The sequence below is a fragment of the Haliotis rubra genome, unplaced genomic scaffold (assembly GCF_003918875.1).
Source record: "Haliotis rubra isolate DU_JTF1 unplaced genomic scaffold, ASM391887v1 Scf1695, whole genome shotgun sequence".
Lineage (NCBI taxonomy): Eukaryota > Metazoa > Mollusca > Gastropoda > Lepetellida > Haliotidae > Haliotis > Haliotis rubra.
In genome coordinates this window covers 52148-73975 of record NW_025765664.1, presented here as the reverse complement: position 1 = coordinate 73975, position 21828 = coordinate 52148, and the positions used below count along the sequence as shown (strand labels likewise).

General features: G+C 38.0%; 1 protein-coding gene and 1 long non-coding RNA gene across 2 annotated transcripts in view; both read right to left on the bottom strand.

Annotated features, from left to right (window-relative positions):
- LOC124272379 (protein draper-like) overlaps window positions 1-21828 on the bottom strand; it is a gene marked incomplete at its 3' end in the record, with an annotated part of 41411 nt that overhangs the window by 6770 nt on the left and 12813 nt on the right. Inside the window, exons 5-8 of the mRNA XM_046707548.1 lie at window positions 21582-21719; window positions 20763-20897; window positions 19487-19624; window positions 19053-19187 (exon numbers count right to left, since the gene is read on the bottom strand). Coding sequence (XP_046563504.1) covers window positions 19053-19187; window positions 19487-19624; window positions 20763-20897; window positions 21582-21719 — 546 coding nt within the window. The remainder of the gene's footprint in view (window positions 1-19052; window positions 19188-19486; window positions 19625-20762; window positions 20898-21581; window positions 21720-21828) is intronic.
- LOC124272381 lies at window positions 1903-8189 on the bottom strand. The gene is made up of 4 exons (XR_006897322.1): window positions 8115-8189; window positions 3657-3752; window positions 3126-3245; window positions 1903-2009 (listed from the first exon to the last, which is right to left on the bottom strand). It is a non-coding gene; the product is annotated as an uncharacterized LOC124272381 (long non-coding RNA).

Genomic DNA, 21828 nt, shown 5'->3' with positions numbered 1-21828 from the left:
GCCACAACCCATATAGGATTGTCTCTGCAAATACGCCAAAATCGATTGTCCCTCAACATAAAGCAGCATTATGTGATTTGCATGTCCTGCTTGTCTATATTGATATTTCCAATCACAAGAATATTTTAATGGTAAAATAGTGAAGGATCTTTTAATCGTTAATTACCATTTAATGATTCATTTTTTTAAAGAAATAGAATTATTAGAAACTAAATTACCATGGTTTGTAAATAGATAAATAAGTATATTTGAGCAGCTGAGGTTTTGAGTGGTTGTATCCTCACAGGAGGGTGAAGTATTGTAACATTATTTTCCCCCTGTCGGGGTACGTATAGTCCCAAAACATTTAAAGTAAATTTAAACTTACCACCGTCTTAACTGTAGAATACGTGTTCTTTTAATGTATGACTAGATTTGTCTAAATTGCTGACAGGTGAAGGGATGGTGTAAATCCAGCTTGGGTCCATGCAGGAAGCATATGTACTGTAAGTGCCCATGGTTCCTAGTATGGTGAACTACCTTCAGTTGTTGGCAATCTACAGCCTGTTTTTTGTTTGATTTATTGTCTTTCATAGTTAAGATGTTTTAGATTTTCATATTAGTTTTACCGTTGTAACTGTGTCATTCGAGTTATTTTACTGTCCTTTGCAGACAGGTAAGTATATTATCTACATTTGTTTTATTCATTTATATATTTACAACTTTCTTAGTCACGATATGGCTGAAATACTGCCGATGTGACTTTAAGTTTATGAGCGAGTTAAAATTGAACGTCACATCAGCAATATTGCAGCCATATTGTGACGAGGACAGTGGATATCCATATTCAAATCAATAAATGTATAACGTAAAAAACTGTCATCGAAGGACAGTAAAACAACAAGAATAACACAATTAGAATTAAAACTAGCGTGGAAAGTTAAAATTAATATAATTATTTGGACAATACAATATAAAAACAGGCTATAGATTGCCAACAACAGAAGGTAGATCACCATACTAGGGTCCATGGGGACTTACAGTTCTTTTGCTACCTGCATGGACCCTAACTGGATTTATATCAGCTGCTGGCGATTGAAGTCAAATTTAGCCTAGATTAAAATGACACAAATACTACATTTAAAACAGCTGGTAAATATAAATTTCCTGTGAATATTTCGGGACTTACGTACCACTTTAAGTTTATAAGATTTAAATAAATTACTTTTCAATGCAAAGTTGAAATATTTTACTCACATGTTCAAAGGTGTATTTTAACCTACCAAATATCTGCACCTCGCACAGCGCGAGATAATCGCTTGTCTGTATAGTCAGGTTGTTTCCTGTCAGTGCTTGTTGACATTTGACATCAGCTATAGCAGGCGGGTAGGCGTCCGTTGACCACTGGAAGCACAGCTGTCCACCAACATATATCTTCATGCCCTTGTTTCGTTCCAGGGCTGTATTTCAAAAGGAAAATGTACAGTCTTTGAAGGTCAGACATCACATTGACAAAGCACTAGATCGATTAATGACGATCGATGTGAAAAGGTACAGCAATATATGGCATGCACGAACATAAGACCAAAACGACAACAAATATTGTCCAGATGATCATGGCAGAGGACAACCAAGAGGACCAACATTCCTTACGTAGTTTTCATTAAGCAGTTCAAGAGACGTACACCAACATTATGTTTTGTTAATTATTTGGTTATGTGTAATTGCACATGATGTATTTATCATTGGAAACAGAAAAAATATATATTGATACTTATGCTCACAGTTCTGAGGTAGATACAGCTTGATGTATTGGATCTTGAAAGCGGTGGTCAGGTCCACAGTCCATGCTGGATGTTGATCTCCATTCTTTGTATGTGTACATGTGAATGGTTTACTATAGAAGTCGGTGGTGGTTCTGCCATCCACGCCGTACCTGGCGTCGTAACTGTGTGCTGTATTCCCTGTATTGACGCTGGTTTCAGTGTATGTACTGCTCTGTGTGGCAGTTCTTCCTGAGGCAATATTTCCTGGAGAAAGTGAAACGAGGTACAACGTCATACTTATGAGACAATAGTGGTGTGAGTGCGAAAATGTTCAACGTCACATCGGCAATATCTCAGCCATATCGTGACAAAAACAATTTATACGATAAATAATGAAAACATTTTAAAGAGTGAAACCGGTCTACGATGGACAGTAAAAAACCTGTATCACAGATATGAGTATAAAACTACATGTGAAAGTAAAACATTGTAATGAAAGAAGAAGATCGCAAACAACTGAAAGTCACCAATCTAGGAACCAAGGGGACGTACATTACTTTGCTACCTTCATGGACCCTTTGCTGGATTTACACCATCCCTTCAGCCGCTGGCGACTGTGCTTAGATTTAGTCATTATTAATAATAACAAAGGACAGTAAAATAACTACAATATCACAATATTAAAACTAACATTTAACTTATAAAAATTATATGACTATTTGGGGCAAAACAAGATGAAAAATGGGCTATAGATCGCCAATAACTAAGGAACACGTCTTCCTAAATACAGCTGACATCCAAACGAGCCTTCTTGTAATAAAGGACCAATCCCTTAACTAAACTCTGGCTTTATCAGGTTTCTGCCTAGCCAATTATGTTAATTATGTTGTTTTCTTTGTTACATTATACTGGATATATATATACTTCCCCCTTCTTTATGTTCCATTATGCTCGACAACGGTACAAGAATCTGTATCGAACCGTTGCACTCACGAATAAAAAGAAGTTGTTATCCATAAAGTTTGTTTTATATAGTCACGATATGGCTGACATATTGCCGATGTGACTTAAAGTCTAAACTCACTCACTCACGTAACTCACTTACTTTTTACATGGACATGAACTATATGCATGCTTTGATCAAATTGACTAAGTGTTGTCAGTACTTTGTTTGCGTATCTATGTGAGGGTAACATGTGACACAAAAAAACTGTGTTTTGTCATTACTTATATATAGGTGCAGGTACACTCTAAAAGACACTTTGGCAACTCCTGTAGAGTTTGATTTCTTCAGTGATTGAAAACTGTTTAATTTAAATGGGAACGAGTTCGATCATCTTACACATCGCTACACCAAATGCAAAATGACCCAATACTCACGTTCCTGGCAGTAGGTACCGAACCATACTTTCTGACATCTGTCTGGATCACCGACCTGGCTACAGGGGGTAGAGGGGAACACGGCACAGGCAGCTGCAGTGTTACAGTGACACCAAGCATCTGATGAGATGAAGAAATAAGAAACTGATTTCATGTATACTGGACAAAATAAGTTAGCGATATTGGTATTTTTAAGATTGATATTTTATCAGTGTGTCAATGAATGAATAATCTTTATTCATAATTTCAAAAGTTACGTATATCCCAAACTATTTTTGTCCAGTATATTTATCTTTGCATTGATATCTACTTTTATAATTTATATAACAGTCAGGAAAGAATATGTTTCACCTCTCATTGGCTGACATTTTGTTCATTGCCACTTAATAATTAGTCCCAGCTAATCATATATGATACGGTGACAGACAGAACTGCTCTATAAAAGATGTCATGAACAACATGGAACATAGTACCAGACGCATTGTTTATATTAATGGTAGCATACCAATAACCCCCCATAAAATGTCCTACCAGTGAGTGTCCCAGTGATGGAGAAAAACAACACTGTGCTTAAAAACCACTCCATTGTGTCTTTGATTTGATCTCTATATTCCCTGGAGATGGAACCTGCAACGAAACAAACGTTCACGTCGGAATATAAACAATATTTGTCATGGAATATTCACTGATTATATAGCTATGAACTGGTTCACAAGTAATCAGTTTAAAGGTACTAACAGGAAATCTGAGATACACTCTCGTCATTAGCTATCAACACACTGATGTCTTCAAATGTTCGAAGCAATGATTTACTAAACATATTCAGATGTTTCCAAGTGTATTACAAGGAAGATGGAGGCATAAATAGAGTAACATGTCAGATATCTACAAATACCTCTCCAAGTAGCCAGAAAATTGTTGGGAGGAGACCACTTCGCACTAGGTAGCATAACACTCTTTTAACATTTCGCTAAAGTTCATATTACATCCTGAATTGCAGGTTACCTTTACATGGTTTAATCAATCAGTTTTATTTAATCAATCAGGTTTATTTCGTAACAAGGCCTCAGGCCCACGTACATTACAAAACGAGCAGTTGTCACTAAGGCGACATAATCCCCCGCCGCAAATGATCAAATCAAACTTAAAACTTAAAAAGTAATGAAAGTTAAGGTCGCAGTTTCAGATGAAGTTAAATGTCAACAAAAGCATGACCAATCAACCTCTCTTGATATCTTGCTCTGTAGCTGTTCAAACACACAAATATTTTCAAGACTCACTTTGACCTTGACATGAATGTCATGGTGTATGAAATATGCAAAAAATAGTAATAAAGAAATTGCTTGAGAAGTCTTGAAAATCTATGAAGAAAATCCAGTGAACCGTTCTTGAGATAATTATCTTGCTGCGAAGCTTAACATACTGAAAGTGTCGCTGTGACCTTGATAATTACGTGAAAGTCACCAAGATCGACTGGGCACTGCACCTTTCCTATATGAAACCTGGTGTCAAATAAAGATGAAATAAATAATGGTGTCAAATAAAAATGTTGAAAAGCCAGTAAATAGTCCTTGAGATATAATGCTGACACGCTGAACATGCAGGTAAACAACCTGAAATCTTTAAATTGTCGCTGTAACCTTGAACATTTCGTGAAGGTCACCCAAATCAACTAGGCCTTGCGCCTTCCCCATATGAAGTTTAGTGTGAAATATGAAGAAAATCTAGTGAATGGTTCTTGGGGTATCTCGCCGACAAGCTTAACATGCAGGCTAACATGCTGAACTCTTCAAAGTGTGGCTGTAACCTTGAGAATTCCGTGGAGGTCACCAAAATCGACTAGGCCCTGCGCATTTGCTAGAGGAAGCATGGTGTCAAATATGAAGAAAATCCAGTGAACGGGGACATACGGTGCTTTTGCTACATGCCATTCCTTCAGTCACTAGCGACAATTTCTGAGTCTAACCAAAATTTAAGATATCAGGTATAATGCATTTATAAGCCTGCAATGCATGTAGATACATCAAATGATGTGGTACTGACGATACGGTACCATCTTAGGGGACAATAATGTTACGTTACTACAACCCCACTCGAGGGTACAGACACTAAAATTCGAAGTCATTTATAGGCACTACCAATGTATATGAAGCCTCTATGCACATGAAAATATATTAACTAACTTAATTTCCCTTAAAATTTCAATAATTAAATGCGAAAAAATATTAGTTAAAATACCCTTCATTGATGATGATGTAAAATAGCTATCCCTTGTGATGGGAACATCAGAGCAGTCAAGCTGGATATGCTAGACCGTGATTCTCTCATCACAAGGGATGCAACACGGAGGACCCTCACATTTTAATAGGTATTCGTGAGTATATTTGGAATGGCCAATACGACATCGTCTGCAGTCTCTTTGGGTCAAAATGATACCGAAGAATCACAATCACACCAAATCGGTTCATGATCAAACATTCATTTCAACGAAGAATGTAATGAAACCATCAGACTAACTCTGGATAAAAGTTCCATAACGTCTCCAAAATACAAAAAATAAGTATATTCAATATCACCACGTTAGTCACAATATGGTTGAAATACGACCGATGTGACTTTAACTCACTCGCATACTTGCGTCAACAACAATTTCGCCAGTGCCCTGTTCCTTAAACAAAGTTTCGCCAGTGCCATGTTTACTAAACAACAATTTCGCCAGTGCCATGTTCCTTAAAGAACAATTTCACCAGTGCCCTGTTCCTTAAGCAACAAGTTCGCCAGTGCCCTGTTCTTTAAACAACAATTTCGCCTGTGCCATGTTCCCTCAACAACAATTTCGCTAGTGCCCTGTTCCTTAAACAACAATTTCGCCAGTGCCATGTTTACTTATCAACAATTCGCCAGTGCCCCGTTCCTTCAACAACAATTTTGCTAGTGCCATGTTCCTTAAACAACAATTTCGCCAGTGCCATGTTCCTTAAAGAACAATTTCGCCAGTGCCCTGTTCCTTAAGCAACAATTTCGCCAGTGCCCTGTTCCTTAAACAACAATTTCGCCTGTGCCATGTTCCTTCAACAACAATTTCGCTAGTGCCATTTTCCTTCAACAACAATTTCGCTAGTGGCTTGTTCCTTAAACAGCAATTTCGCCAGTGCCCTGTTCCTTAAACAGCAATTTCGCCAGTGCCCTGTTCCTTAAACAACAATTTCGCCAGTGCGCTGTTCCTTAAACAACAATTTCGCCAGTGCCCTGTTCCTTAAACAACAATTTCGCCAGTGCCATGTTCCTTAAACAAAAATTTCGCCAGTGCCCTGTTCCTTGAACAACAATTTCGCCAGTGCAACTAGCGACACCATACACAATCAGCAGGATCGAATTTCTACCCACAAGGTATAAATAAACACGCTCTTATGACATGCAAGGTTTTACATACTTCAAACGGCAAAGGAATGTGTCAAGTGTCGACGCAGTGAGGGACTAGACAACATATCACGCAAGCCTTGAATACCTATAGTTCAAATAACTTCAGTTTTTGTATCGTCTCCTTGTGAGCTAGATGTTGCAGTTGAAGATGAAACTCTAATTTGCAGAATATGTTAACGCGCGGGCTCAATAGTGAGTGAGTGAGTTAACATTTAGAGTCACATCGGCAATATTTCAACCATATCGTGACTAAAACAAGTTATAAATGCGTAATATATCATGGTAAATTATAAAAAAAATGTCGGTGAAGGACAGTAGAAAAAACTAGAATAGCACAGATATAATTGTAAAAGTAGTATGAAAATCTAAAATATCTTAATTATGAAAGACAGTACAATATAAAAAAACGAGCTATATATCGCCAACAACTGAAGGTAGAGCACCATACTAGGGACCATGGGCTCGGGCTCAATAAATGACAGTTGATTTTACTCACAGTATTTCATAAACTCTCATTGATATGATTTATATGAAAGTCAATTAACAGGTTCACTATTTAATTATCTGTGCAATGAAGACGATATATATCGGGGAAACTATTCCCTGGCTTACAACAGTAACAAGATACAACTGGCACCTGACCACAACCGTGATGTGCTGCTGTTGACCTGTATGTTGATGTTTAGAGCAGCACACAGACAGTTACATACCAGTCATTTCTCGACCATGGTGATTCGTATAACAAATGCACTGGGACACTCTCGTTGATTGGTAGCAAGAGAAGTATGACGCGCTTTGAAATACTGGTAAAAAGCGCATACTTAATCGTACCTCAAAAGTTATGAAATGTAAACACCAAACGTTGGAGCTGTTGGAATGTTGCTCAACATGAAAGGAACGTTGATTATGACAAAGGTGGAATCATCCCTTGTGGAGAGTTTCATTGTCACTCTGAATCACTGAAGCGATGATTTTTAAATGTTTAGGCCAGACCAATTTTATTTCTTGTTTTACAGATCCGCCGGTCGTATCCTTTCAAGAATAAGATAAAAAAAAGAATTTTCCCGGCTCAAAAAATAAAATCCTAATGTTTGTATTGTCAAAAAATGTAAACTTACAAGAAAACGATTTTTAGATTGTTTTTGCTTTTGCCCCATATACGCTTCATAAATTCCCAAAAGTAAAATACTTTTAGTATTTAAAAGGAATATTACTGTGACTTTTTCTCTCTCCTGCCTTTAGGTTTTCAGAGGACAAAAACCCGTAAAACAGTAGAAATAAAATTGGTCTGGACTTATAGATAAGTCCATGATCATCATGCGAAAGCCAGAGTTATATATTCAGTACAATAACGAAACAAGTATCCTCAAATATCGCTCCATATGAACACAGTTCGCTGTGCATTGCAACCTAAAATGGACTCATGTCACAACTACCCTAACGTCGTAATTGTTCCAACTAGATATAGCTGTGCAATAATTGCAGTGCCGTTGAGCAAATGTAGAGCAAATCATGATTATTAAATTGCATATGTTTGATCCGCATGTAAAACCATATAATACTCACCTGTGTCTTACTGCATACGACCAAGACGCTGAAGCACAAGATCGACTGTTGTAAAGAGGCTACAACTGGTAATAAGTGGAATTTGTGAAAGTTGATATTACTTCATGGTTTGTAGGTAACCTTGCACATGGTCCGCAAGTTACGCCCGTAAACAAGGTGTCTCTGATCTACTATATTAAGCATCACATTGTTATATGAGATCCGTTGTATTGTTATACGTAAATAGAAATACGGTTTGTGCCTCCTGGGTTTGAGTTTATCAAGTGTCTGACGTAGTATATGATTTGTCATAAACGCTGCCCCTGCAAGGTCGTACTATTTCATAATGAGTCTGTAAGGTTGGTTAAGGAGACTGGTGGGCTATTTCCAAAGAGGGAGACAGCTGACAATAGTCTTAAGACTATATGATATTTTTCTTTACCCACTTTAAGAAACCTAACCCACTAAATGTAAATAACACTTTTCTGTGACATCCACCCAGACCTCCCTGTATTAAAGGACCAGCCCCTTAACGCTGTTCAAAAGCTTATAAATATTTTTCAGCAATAATTTAGTCATTGTTCTTTACGTCTTGTATTGTTGTGATGAATTTTCCCATCTTAGGTGTGTTTCTTATTCATGAGCCGTGCCTTCCACCCCACACAGCCTTAATCTCATCAGCTGTTGAGAAGTGTCTTGGAGAATATTTAAGGCTACAAACTTTCTACTTTACACGCTCCTTCACATGTACTGTGCTGACCATAGGTGAAACTGGGATCCATGCAAACCTGACAAACCCACCCCGGACAGAGAGTGCCTAGGGCGACCCTGTCCCATCTCAAGTATCAGATGAAGACATTGCATCCAAATATTGTGAATATTTCGCTTATGTTATGTATTAAAACCATGCATGCATCAATGTTAACATTATATTTCAGGGTCCGATATCATAATCATATACACGAGGTATATATCTTCCACTTGAGCGCATGCATATCAACTTGCCTGACAAGAAGCTCACCCATCTACGGTCGTCGTTGTATTGTGACATTTTTCACAAAGAGAGTATATCTTTGAATATGACGTTGTAAGATGAGTAATGGAATGACGACACATATTTTTGTAATTTGATTCAGATTCAGTTCTTTTGGTGCAAATAGGTGTCCTAATATTTCCCATAACGAGTTAGTGGGTATGGTTTTACGCCGCATTTAGCAATATCACGGCGGGGGACACCAGACATGAGCTTCACATATTGTACCCATGTGGGAAATCGAACCAGGGACTTCGGTGTGATGAGCTAACGCTTAAACCACTTGGCTACCCCACCACTCCTTCCCAGCATCACCACAGTCGGCACTGCTGCACCTACTAACGCCACAGACTACCCTCATGGGTGAACGTGATTAATAAGGGGAAAAATGAAAGATAAACAATGTATAAATTCAGTCACATTCATGATAATTAATTAATTGGAATGACTATTATCTGATTTAAATGAGGAACACATTTGAACATATATCCGTATTTCCACCATAATCTGTTACAATCAAAATGATCAGGTATCAGGATGATTATGAATATGACAAGCTTTACGTCAAAGGCCATGAATAGTGTAAGAACTTTTCGGAAAAGGGTATCATAAAAATTCACATGAACTGGACTTTTTGTCACAGGTATACTTTTAGGTTAATTGTGTGACAGGTATACTTTTAGGTTAATTTGTGTGACATGTATGCAAACTGCTTGAGACATCATAAAGATAAACAAATTGGCATTACATTATGTACATGAATGAGACAAATTGATTTTATAGAAATGCTTTCAAAACTTGAACTTGCTTTATTGTTAATACATAATCATATGACGTTTGATATCCATGACAGTTGTAGTTGGAAAGGACATCATCAATACTGACAGAAGTAGAGAGTTTAAACTTCCAAATAACTGAAAGAGCACTTTCCAAAGCAATGTCCATGTTCTTGATCTTATCCATATGTTTCAAACCGCTGACCTGAATAACATAAGAGTTTATAATGGTACATAATGGTGCCTTTTGACTTGTGGTAACGGCTTGTAGCATACGACGTGTAACAAAAAGGTCGTAACGACTTGTTTGTGTAGTTTTTAAGTTGCATACAGCTCGTATCTCGTGAGATGCTCACGCATGACTCATGTAAACATACAGTCACCAAAAAGAGGAAGATAAGCCCAGCTCGGCGTGGGTCAGTAACTGGATTTATAGGAGAAACACGGCTGGAGCGTATACCTCGCTTCTTGAAGAGTTTGATCCAAGGTCACTGAAGTATGGACAAGTCACATTTTGACATTTTATTGGAGTAAATACAGCCATACATCGCTACGAATTGTACCCACGAGAGCGAGGGTATTCCGCACTGACCTTATGATATCTGGAAAGTTATAAGTTATGTGGTGAGTAAATGAGTTCATATCGCTTCTCAGGGAGCATATGTACTGTGATTAGTAAATGTATTGTAATTAGTAAATGAATTTTCTTGTAATTGGTAATGAATTTTAATTTGTTAGATCGAATAGATACCTTTGACAGTTACTGGCAATGCTTTCAAAATGATTGTCCCCCGGAGAGGGTATGTAAATCCTCTTTCATTCGAAGCATTGTTTCATACTACGTGGTTTTAATCGTAGTATATATGTTCCTTAAATGTCTGGTGCAATCACCAACGGCTGAAGGGATGATGTAAATCCATCCAGGGTCCATGCGGTCCCTAGTATGGTGATTTACCTTCAGTCATTTATAACTAAACTGTTATAGAGTTAATTACTAGATTTAAATTCATATCTGTGATGGTCTAGGGATTTTATTGTCCTTCGTTGTCCACTATAGCTTAAATGTTTTAGATTTAATTACTCGTTTTACATTTATATCTGTGATATTCTAGTAATTTTACTGTCCTTCGTTGACAGGTTTAATTTTTAATAATCATAAATGATTACCTATGAATTGATTAAGTCACGATATGGCTGAAATACTGCCAATGTGACTTCAAATGTTAACTCACTCGCCCACTCATATCGGTTCTTTTCTCAAAGAATGTAAACTACTCTGTTGGGTTTTAAGCGCTATAAGTACAAAGTACGGTCAAAGTAAACGACAGTTGCCATTTCAACGTATTGACCAGTGACAACTAAGGAAAGAACATTGTATACTCCCCAGTGAGTTGAGATTGATAAAATACGATGTGCCGTTGAGATTGACATCTAATGATCGAGGGAAAAATACCAGCGCCTTGAGCATGCACCAGTTGCCTGGATATGTGCGCTATATAAATATCCTATTATAATAATAATACAAATTCTGCTATTAATATGACGGCGAGTAATCAGTGTATCTTTTCGAATAAACGATGAAGTATTGTAACAATTTGTCGCATCTGCAATATCTCAGCCATATCGTGACGAAAACAATTAATACAATAAAAATGAAAACATTGTGAAGAGTAAAATCTGTCGACGATGGACAGTAAAAATTCTAGATTATCACAGATATGAATATAAAACTGGAATGTAAATCTAGAAGATTTTAATTGAAGAAGACAATACAATATAAAACACGGGCTGTAGATCGCCAACACCTGAAGTAGATCACCATACTAGTGTCCATGGGGACTTACAGTACCTTCGCTACCTGCATGGACACTAGCTGAATTTACACCATCCCTTCAGCCAATGGCGTTTATGCTGAGATTTAGCCATGCATTAAAATGACAAAAATACTACGATTAAAAATCTGGTAGACTGTCAAGTAGGAATGATACATGAAGAGGAGGAGATACATGGAACATTGGTACATTCGTTTTCTTCATGTATGATTTCTGCTTGACGCCGGTACAAGGATCTCTATCGAAACGTCGCACTCACCAAATAAGGAAGTTGTTATCCACAACGTTTGTCCTATATTGTACCTGGCAGGCTATCCTTTTGTGATATATTGACCAAGGTCGCCTTATCAAAGCGACCAGTGGAAAATAGTGTATCATGCAATAACACAGAAAATGTTAACCTCCGTCACATTAAAAATATATCGCACCTTTACAAAAGGCTTCTTGAAATCCTGGCTGACATCCTTGTTATCCCCCCAACGCGCGTTTTGCTGGGGGTATTAAAATGCACTCCGTCCGTCCGTGCGTGTGTCCGTGCGTTTATGCACATTTGTCTTTTCCGGAGCAGAACTCTAAAACCGTTGTATATTTCTTCACCAAACTTGGCACATAGATAGATCTGGTGGTCTATTGGTGCCTTTTGGTAGTTTTGGATTTCTGAATATAATATTTTTTGCGTTTCCATGGCAACAAGTTTGACTTAGACTGAAATTGGTGGTAGTACTCTTTTCTGGAGCAGAACTCTAAAACCGTTATATGTTTCTTGCCCAAACTTTAGTAGTTTTTGATTTCTGAATATAATATTTTTTGCGTTTCCATGGCAACAAGTTTGACTTACACTGAAAATGTACACCTCGTACGGATGGGAAAGCGGCAATAACTCGATGCGCCTAGTGGCTGCAAGAGCTGTATGATCCCCAGGGAGTTGAGATTAATAATAAGATGTGCCGTTGAGATTGACATCCAATGATCGAGGGAAAAACTACCAGCGCCTTGAGCATGCACTAGTGCGTGGATATGTGCGCTAGATAAATATCTAAAAAAAAAAATAAAAATTGGTAGCAGTACTCTTTTCAGGAGCAGAACTCTAAAATCGTTAAATGTTTCTTTACCAAACTTGGCACATAGGTAGATATGGTGGTCTACTGTTGCCTTTTGGTAGATTTGGATTTCTGAATAAATATGTTTTGCGTTTCCATGGCAACAAATTTGACTTAGACTGAAATTGGTGGTAGTACTCTTTTCCGGAGCAGAACTTTAAAACAGTTCACTATTTCTTCACCAAACGTGGCACATCGATAGGTCTGGTGGGTTACTGGTGCCTTTTGGTAGTTTTGGATTTCTGAATAAAATATTTTTGGCGTTTCTAAGGCAACAATTTTCACTTTGACTGAAATTGCCGGTATTGCACTTTTCTGGAGCAGAACCTAAAAACTGTTCACTGTTTCATCACCAAATTTCATACATAGGTAGGTATAGTGGTGAACTGGTGCCTTTTGGTGGTTTTAGATTTCTGAATATTTTTTTTTTGCGTTTCAATGGCAACAATTTTGGCTTCAACTGAATTTAGTGGTAGTGCTCCTTTCTGGAGCAGAACTTTGAAACCTTTCAGTACTCTCCTTCCACTTATATACACGCCAAAACATTTGACATAGTAACTCGTAGACATATTCATGAAGAGTATTTTGCCATTGCGGGCAATATTGATGACTTTGTCTTCTTGTTGACATGTTCCATCGATCTTGTTACAAGGCAGGTTTCCTTTACATTGTCCACACTCAGACTGACAGTGGTGTCCATGGCGACCGTCAATGCACGTTGTAACTTGATCAACCATCAACTAAAAGACAAACCTTTTCAGGTGTGCAGGGATAGGTGAAGTGTAAGTACTTTGTTACGTCGTACGCGATAAGGTTATAATACGTTTCTATTCTTGACACGAGGTATTTCAAGAAAAAGAAAATCAAAGGTGAGGGAGTGAGTTTAGTTTTACGCCACACTCAGCAATATTCCGGCTATATGGCAGCGTTCTGTAAATAATCGAGTTGGAACCACACAATCCAGTGATCAACAACATGAGCATCGATCTACGCAGTTGGGATACGATGTGTCAACCAAAACACCCAGCCCGACCATCCGATCACGTTAGTCGCCTCTTACGACAAGCATGAGTTGCTGAAGACCTATTCTAACCCGGGTCCTCACGGGCATATGCAAATTTGGTGACGAGATAAATAGTCCTCTTCAAATCTAGCCCAGATAGCTTCACGGGTAGAAATTCAAAGGTATTTGGGGCATATATATATATAGACTACAAAGCTGTCATTAGATCTTATATACGTGATATAATGCAAAAGAAGTTGGACACTCAAGTAGGTATCAATAATTTACCAGCAATTTAACCATCTATACCTTAACCTACTTGGGTTGTCAGTCCAGATGTCAAGAGGTCATTATACGGCGATGTCCTGCTTAGCAGTGTTGATTTTTCCATCACAAGGGATAAATATTGCAGTTTAAAAGCGGTTAAAGATATTTTTAATAATGTTTATTTTCATTTAATTAGTAATTGTGTAAAAGAAACATACTTAATTGATACATTTTGCTTGATCTGCTTTGTTGATAGATGTATCTAAATATAAGTAGCTTGAATCACAAACTGCGATTGTTAGTTTTTGAACCTTCGAATGAGTGATTGAGTTAAAATTTTAAGTCACGTCGACAATATTGTAGCCATGTAGTGACTAAATGAAGTTATAGTTTTTTAATAATTAAAATAATAAATTATAAACACCTGTCAACGAAAGACAGTAAAACAACTAGATTATCACTGATATTAATCTAAAACTAGTAATTAAATCTAAAATCTAAAACAGTTTAACTATAGTGAGTCACTTTGGCAATGTTTCAGCTATATCACGACTAAAACAGTAAATACTGTATAATCATTTTTTTTTAAATCTGTCGCGAAAGGACAGTAAAACATCTAGTATACCACAATCAGAAATTTAAAACTAGCATGCAACTTAAAATTATATACTATTTAGGACATTACATCCTAAAAATGGGCTATAGATCGCCAGCAACTGAAGGTAGATCACCATCCTAGGGACCATGGTGACTTACATTACTTTTGCTATCTGCAAACCTATCGAGCTGGACGGACCATCCCTTCAGCTGCTGGCGATTATAGGAAAATTTAGCCGAAATTTAACAGCACAGAAATACTACGTTCAAAACATCTGGTAAGTATAAAATAAGTAAGTTCAAAATGTATAATTAATTTATCAATTGTTCTCGTCACGATATGGCTGAGATATAGCCAATGTGACGCTAAATATTAACCCACTAACTCATTTAGCCCTATAGCGTCTCAGGGTTGGCGTTATGAGGAAGAACGTACATGTATGGACAGGGGCTGTTAGAAGGCTCCTTCACGGTTTTATTCTAGCATTCCAGCACATCGGGGGATGCCGTCGTGATGATTGGCGCAAAGCAAATGGAGCATCTCCGGTGCACAGCGACTTCCCAGCTGTGTTCGCCCATCAGATGCCAGCCACTTATGTCACTACTTCCCTTTCAACTGACCTTACACGTGTATAATATATACCTGTTAAGATGCATATTCCAGTTTCTCTATGCTCATTGTACCCCCTGGACCAGCCGGTACGTTTAATATATGTGATGCTGGAACAGATTTTATTGCAGTTAAGCATCCGATGCCAAATGCAATAAGACATAATGTGTGATATATTGATTGGCCATTCTTAAAATACGCAATATTCAACATGTACACAAATACAAGGTAGAAGATATTATTTCGAATTCTGCTGAGGTTAACATTTATGAATTAGTCATATTCATGAGATTTGAGCTTCGGCAGTATTCTAATAACTTCGGGCATTTCTTTGCATTACGTATATTCCGTATATCATTTCATAATACTGGGTTTGTGACTTCAGTTAATGGTTTGGTCTTTTGATAACGGGGAGGGGGGAGGCTCAGATTAGTCTTATGTCCAAACTTAATGTTTCCTACCCTCAGTTGATGTCACTTGCTACTAAAAAATTGTAACAAACTCACGTGACTCTCCTCCCATGCTAAAGGACCATACACACACGCATACGCTTAGCCTAGTGGTTAAAGCGATCTCTCGGGTTCGATTCCCCACATGACTACAATGTGTGAAGCCCATTTTTGGTGTCTCTCGCCGTGATATTGCTGGTATATTGTTGAACCTAGACTCACCCACTCACTCATAGCCTTGATGCCTCTCGGCCCGTGAAGGTCCGGGTTAGAATGGACCTTCAGTAACTCATGCTTGTCGTAAGAGGCGACTAACGGGATCGGGTGGTCAGACTCGCTGACTTGGTTGACACATGTCATCGGTTCCCAGTTGCGCAGATCGATGCTCATGCTGTTGATCACTGGATTGTCTGGTCCAGACTCGATTTCTTACAGACCGCCGCCATATAGCTGGAATATTGCGGAGTGCAGAGTAAACCTAAACTCACTCACTCACTGATGCCTTTCCCTGAATATAAATGATATTTTCTCTGAGAATGCTTAAGTCTGGAACTATTGCGAATTATGCTAGAAACGTTACCGCTCATAGACGTGTATGACGCTGTCCAGATGTCATTATCACGTTGAAACTGGTATCCTCGCACAGGTTACGAACCCAACAGAGAATGGCAGTGAACAGTCGCCAAAGGCAACCCTGTCCTCTTCTTCACATCCCTATGCCCACTGAACCCAAACGAGGTGAACAATTCGCTAATGTTATGTAGTAAATGCTCCTTGCATTTTGTTTAGAACAGGGCTCAATAGCAAAGACCTGATTCATTGTGATAATTGCATCACTCCTGTCACTTGTTTGTATTGATGTGTCTCGTGGTAACGTGGCGAAAACGAAGTATATGATTTTCTGCTTAAATGCATTCATCTGATCTACCGGGTGAGACACCCATCCAGCTACCTTCTTCGTGGTTTGTTACAACTGTGAAGGTTTTATTGTGCCGTAAATAAACGAGTTTTAGTTTGCGAAGAAACGTACTTTGACAGATGTGAAATAAGATTGCTGCTTACAAAAGGACAGATGTTGTAAACTCGTTGTACACAAGGACACATATCAGTTTAGGCTTAATTGCCTACGTCTGCATTCAGGGTATGGTTTCCGTGCAAATTTGTACACTGGTAGATACAGATATGTTACAGAACTGTCAAAGGTGAATGAATTGCCTGCAGGATATTTGTGACAGGTAATTGATGTTCAGAACGTGACACTGCACAATATGTACACAGCATGTAGGACAATGGGAAAGGTGATATTGACACTGTTTACTCTGTGGAGTGACACTGAGACAGATACAATCTATAACTGCAATCAAATAACCTTTATTTACAATGATATTTTCATTAAAATGACAATAATACTTTGACATATGTTCCATTTATCAACATAAGCCACAGTCTGCATTAATAGAAAGATCTTGTATGAGGATAATGTTGTCACGGTACACGACATAAATAGCGAAAGGTAGCTGTAGAAATTGTTCAGTGTTACAATATCACACAAACTTGAGAGTTTTATGCATATATTTCCCACCCCGCTTGATTGACATGAGATCCGTTCAAAGTAGGATCACCTACAATCAACCAAGTCATCATGTATGGCCATCCGATGCAGTTGAGGACAAGCATATTTTACTGGGGTTTCATTCAATACTGAAATCCCCAACAGATCCTGAACTTGTTGACATTATTACTTTGTTATTATCATATTACACAGTGAGTGAATGAGTCGGGTGTTACGCCGCTTTTAGCAATATTCGAGCAATATCACGGTGGGTGACACCAGAAATCGGCTTTCACACATTGTACTCATGCAGGGAATCGAACCCGGGTCTCCGGCGTGACGAGCTAACACTTTAACCACTAGGCTACCCTACCGCCCCATATTACACAGTAATATAGGATGTGTCAAGCTACCCGATATTTACTACTGTTAATAATTTCTTAACCAAAGAGAATCTAGTAAGTCATACACTACTCATCTACAAATACAAGGACCAATACATAATATTATATTATATTCCATCAGTGATGACACATTTATGTTACAATCAGTTATCCATAACTTTATTTGAAAAAACAGACAGGTAAATTCTGTTGTATATTTGTAGATTTCCTTTTGATCAGTTCAAATGCGGGTCTGTGAGCCTTTCCCTACATTAATGTAAGGAGTGGTATTGTCAATGTGCTCATATGTGTTCTCCACAACTGGATCCTTGGTCCTCTCGTCTAGGGATATGTAGTTGTCTTCGGATTTCTTTAGTAAAGCATCCAGTTGACTCTTTAGTCTGCAATATACAAAAATAAGCTACTTGTACTCATCGTTTTTATGTTAACCTCTCTATGGTTATTAACTACCACATGGTGATAACGTACAAACGTTTTATCAAACTCTTTGTAATGAACTCCATAATATGAATATACATCTCTGGTTAATTCTGCACAAATACGTCAATCGGACTTAATATCAATATCAGAAGCTCACATATGCTTCCGTGATTCTTTCTCTAAGAATCCCTCGTTTTGTAAGTGTTGCCAATTGCACACTATAATTTGCTTATGTCACACATTCCTAGAAAACTGATATGCATGTACTTAAAAGTATACGATCTGACCACGTAAACATACTGAATGAAGCATCATCAGTGGTAATATAGTGATATGATAAGCAGTAGCCTAAGAGTCCTTGATACAAAATTATCAGGTACCGTTGCTTAATACCACGAATCCTTGTATTTATATTATATTTGTCATACATTGTCTTCCCCTTACCTTCTGTTATAAATAATAGCTGTCAGCAGAGCGATGAGAGCCACGACGAGAAGTGTACCAAGTGTTGCTGCAACTGGCACTACCTGGTTTGATTGACCTGATGTTACCGGGCACTATGTATTTATATATATCCATATTGAATAACATTATACCATTCAGATTCTTTATTGTTAGCTTTTGTGCTAACGAAAGATTTTTTAGCACTTTGGCTACAAAATTATTTCCTATTAAGACCACATATTATACAAGGAGGGATTTAATATAGATCCTGTCATCAAGCTTGGGTGTCGAGATACTTTTTTCCATCTGTATATATTTTGAAGCTGTCTTTGCAAAGTTAATGATTAGTGAAAAAACAAACAAGATGCTTTATAGTATTTATCTCCGTGTTCAATAGTGCCGAATAGTCGACTCTACATTATAATACTCACACGTTTATTTCACAGTACGTATTTTTCTTTCCATGTCTTACCTTGACACAGGGGCTTCATGAAGTTACCCTGACATCCCTCAGGACATTCTCCACTGGACTTATCACAGCTTAAGGTGTCTTTACACTGACCACATCGTGACATACAGTCAACCCCGTACATACCATCAGCGCATTCTAGGGAGTAGACGAGACATATTTTTCATCTAACATTATCAGGCTTAAAGTGATAACGGTGTAAGAATCTCGTACATCGAATCGTTGTTCTATGAAATAAACAAGAAGTTGTCATTCATAAAGTAATATACTTCATGTTTTTCTTCTAGATTGCCGATCAAACAATTACTTGGTAGCGCATTTGTTTTTATGGGCCAGTATATCGCAAAGTTAATATGTTGGCTAACGTTCATGGTGAATAGTCAGACATGACACAAAGAATATCTTATTACTGCATTCTGTAATTGCAGTTGACTTACGCTGATTGCACCTGTCGCTGAACCACCCTGCTGCACATCCTCTTGGACACGTTCCATTTGTCCTGATGCAAACATCACCATCCACACGGCTTCCACACTGGAAGCCACAGTTAGGACCATAGTAACCATCTGGGCATGCTGATGGGTTTTTTTCATGATGGCAAAAGGAACATGAATGAGATACAGTAATTCACAATTTGCAGTATGCAATAGTATGAAACGCATGGGATCAATAGTTGGCCATTAATGACCCCAAAACATAAACAACTCATCTCGTTATCCTTTCAGTTCCAAGTATGTTTCATCTGACCACAGTTATAATCGTAGAATATATGTTCCTTTGATTCAAGACATCCAGGTAGGGTCCATGCGGGTAGCAAAAATAAACAGTATTTCCCCATGGATGTATATTGTATCTTGTCCGAATATTGCTACTACTTTAACGTTTCATGCTAGTTTTAATTCTAACTTTTTAACTCTAGTTGTTTTACTGTTTTTTGCTTACAGGTTTTAAAACATACATGTATGCTTAAACAATGATTAAATTTTCTCGTCAGGACATGGCTGAAATATTGCCAATGCGACGTAAAACATCAATTCAGTCATTCCTAACTCACTATTCTTTTAATATTCAAGTATAATTTTGCATCGTATATATTCCACATTTGAACACAGTTATCTTTCTCCTGCACACCCAACAACATATTCCTGTTGACATGTTACACACATTAATATGAAAACAGTTTCCACACTTCCAAGCACGGTTCATACCATACCGTCTCCTCTGATAAGATGTACACATTAGGTTTATAATGTTCACTTTGCTCAGATACAAGGTTACTTTCGACATGGATAAGCACAACTGAAGCTATAATTAAGGAGCAGGAGAAGAAACAAAGTGTACAATTATGACCAAGTGTGTCAACCCTACAAAACATTTCAACAAAAAATATGTAATACTCGGGATGACTTTCATTTTCCAATAGTGGACTTTGTTGTTAACAATAAATAACGGCAAGAGAGAGAATCGGAATTCTTGCAACATAACACATAAATATATCAACGGGACATAAGCAAGTTTAGATACATAAAAACCAACAAGTACATCCTTAGCAAAGTCGTGTCGTTGTTTGGGTGAAATAGATCTTATGTGAGGTTAAATTGTAAGTTAATATGGAAAGGGGTCTGGTCTACCTATGTTTACATGCTTGTGACAATATTTTGGGATTATGCATGGAACAAAACAATTATCCTCAAGCAACGAAAATGTACTCACGTTGAAGGCAGGTGTCAGTTCGCCACCCTGCTGCACAACCTCCAGGACAGATGCCTGTAGTCTTGTCACAAAAGGTAGCATTGAGGCAGTTTCCACACCTGGAGGTGCAGTCCCCATAGTAACCGTCTGGACACTCTGTACATGAAGTAAACGAAACAGTAAGCTATTCGACAATCTCATATTTTGGACACAGATTGCATCATATCATTAAGGATAATATGGTAAACGTATCTTAGAGACATTAGAGATAATTTAAAGAAGGCAAATGCTGGTATCAAACGCTTGGACGTACGGCAAACGCTCAAAGGTATGCATTCCAGCTGGCGTAAAGTACTGAGAATATTATGAGACGTATGCATATATGTTATTGAATATTAATGATACTTGGAAAGACATGTCATGGTCTACATTCTAATCTGCTAGGGTTTATTCGCCTTTTTGGACCAAAATTGTGACAAAATGCCTAAGGATGCAGGTGGAGTTTAATTGATACCCATATGCATATGCTAAACGGGTGAACGTACGTGGAGCATCATGTAGTGTTTGTTTTGTTTGTTTGCAAGGCCGCACTAAGCAATCGCCCATCCATGTGGCGGCGGTCTGTAAATAATCAGGCATGGACCAGACAATCCAGTAATCAACATCATGAGCATCAATCTATGGAGGTGGGGTGGGATTTGTCGACAAAACACCGAGCCTGACCACCCGATCCCGTTTGTCGCCTTTTACTAAAAACATGGGTTGCTGAAGACCAGTTCTAACCCGGATCTTCACGGGTCTGAAATGTCAGTAATACACTATACCGTCCAGAACCTGTACCTGTTTGGCAGTCTGGGCCCATGTATCCTGGCGCACATCCACTCAGACACTGCCCAGTGATCTTGTCACATACTTCTGTGTTTAGTGAACAGTGACACTGTTTGTCACAATCCTCATCAAACCAGCCGTCACTACAAACTGAATACATAACCAACCTAAATGACGAACAAAACTGAAGAAACAGCTCATTCCCGCCAATCAGTTACAACCAACAACCCAATAATGATAATAACAGCAAGCCATCTGC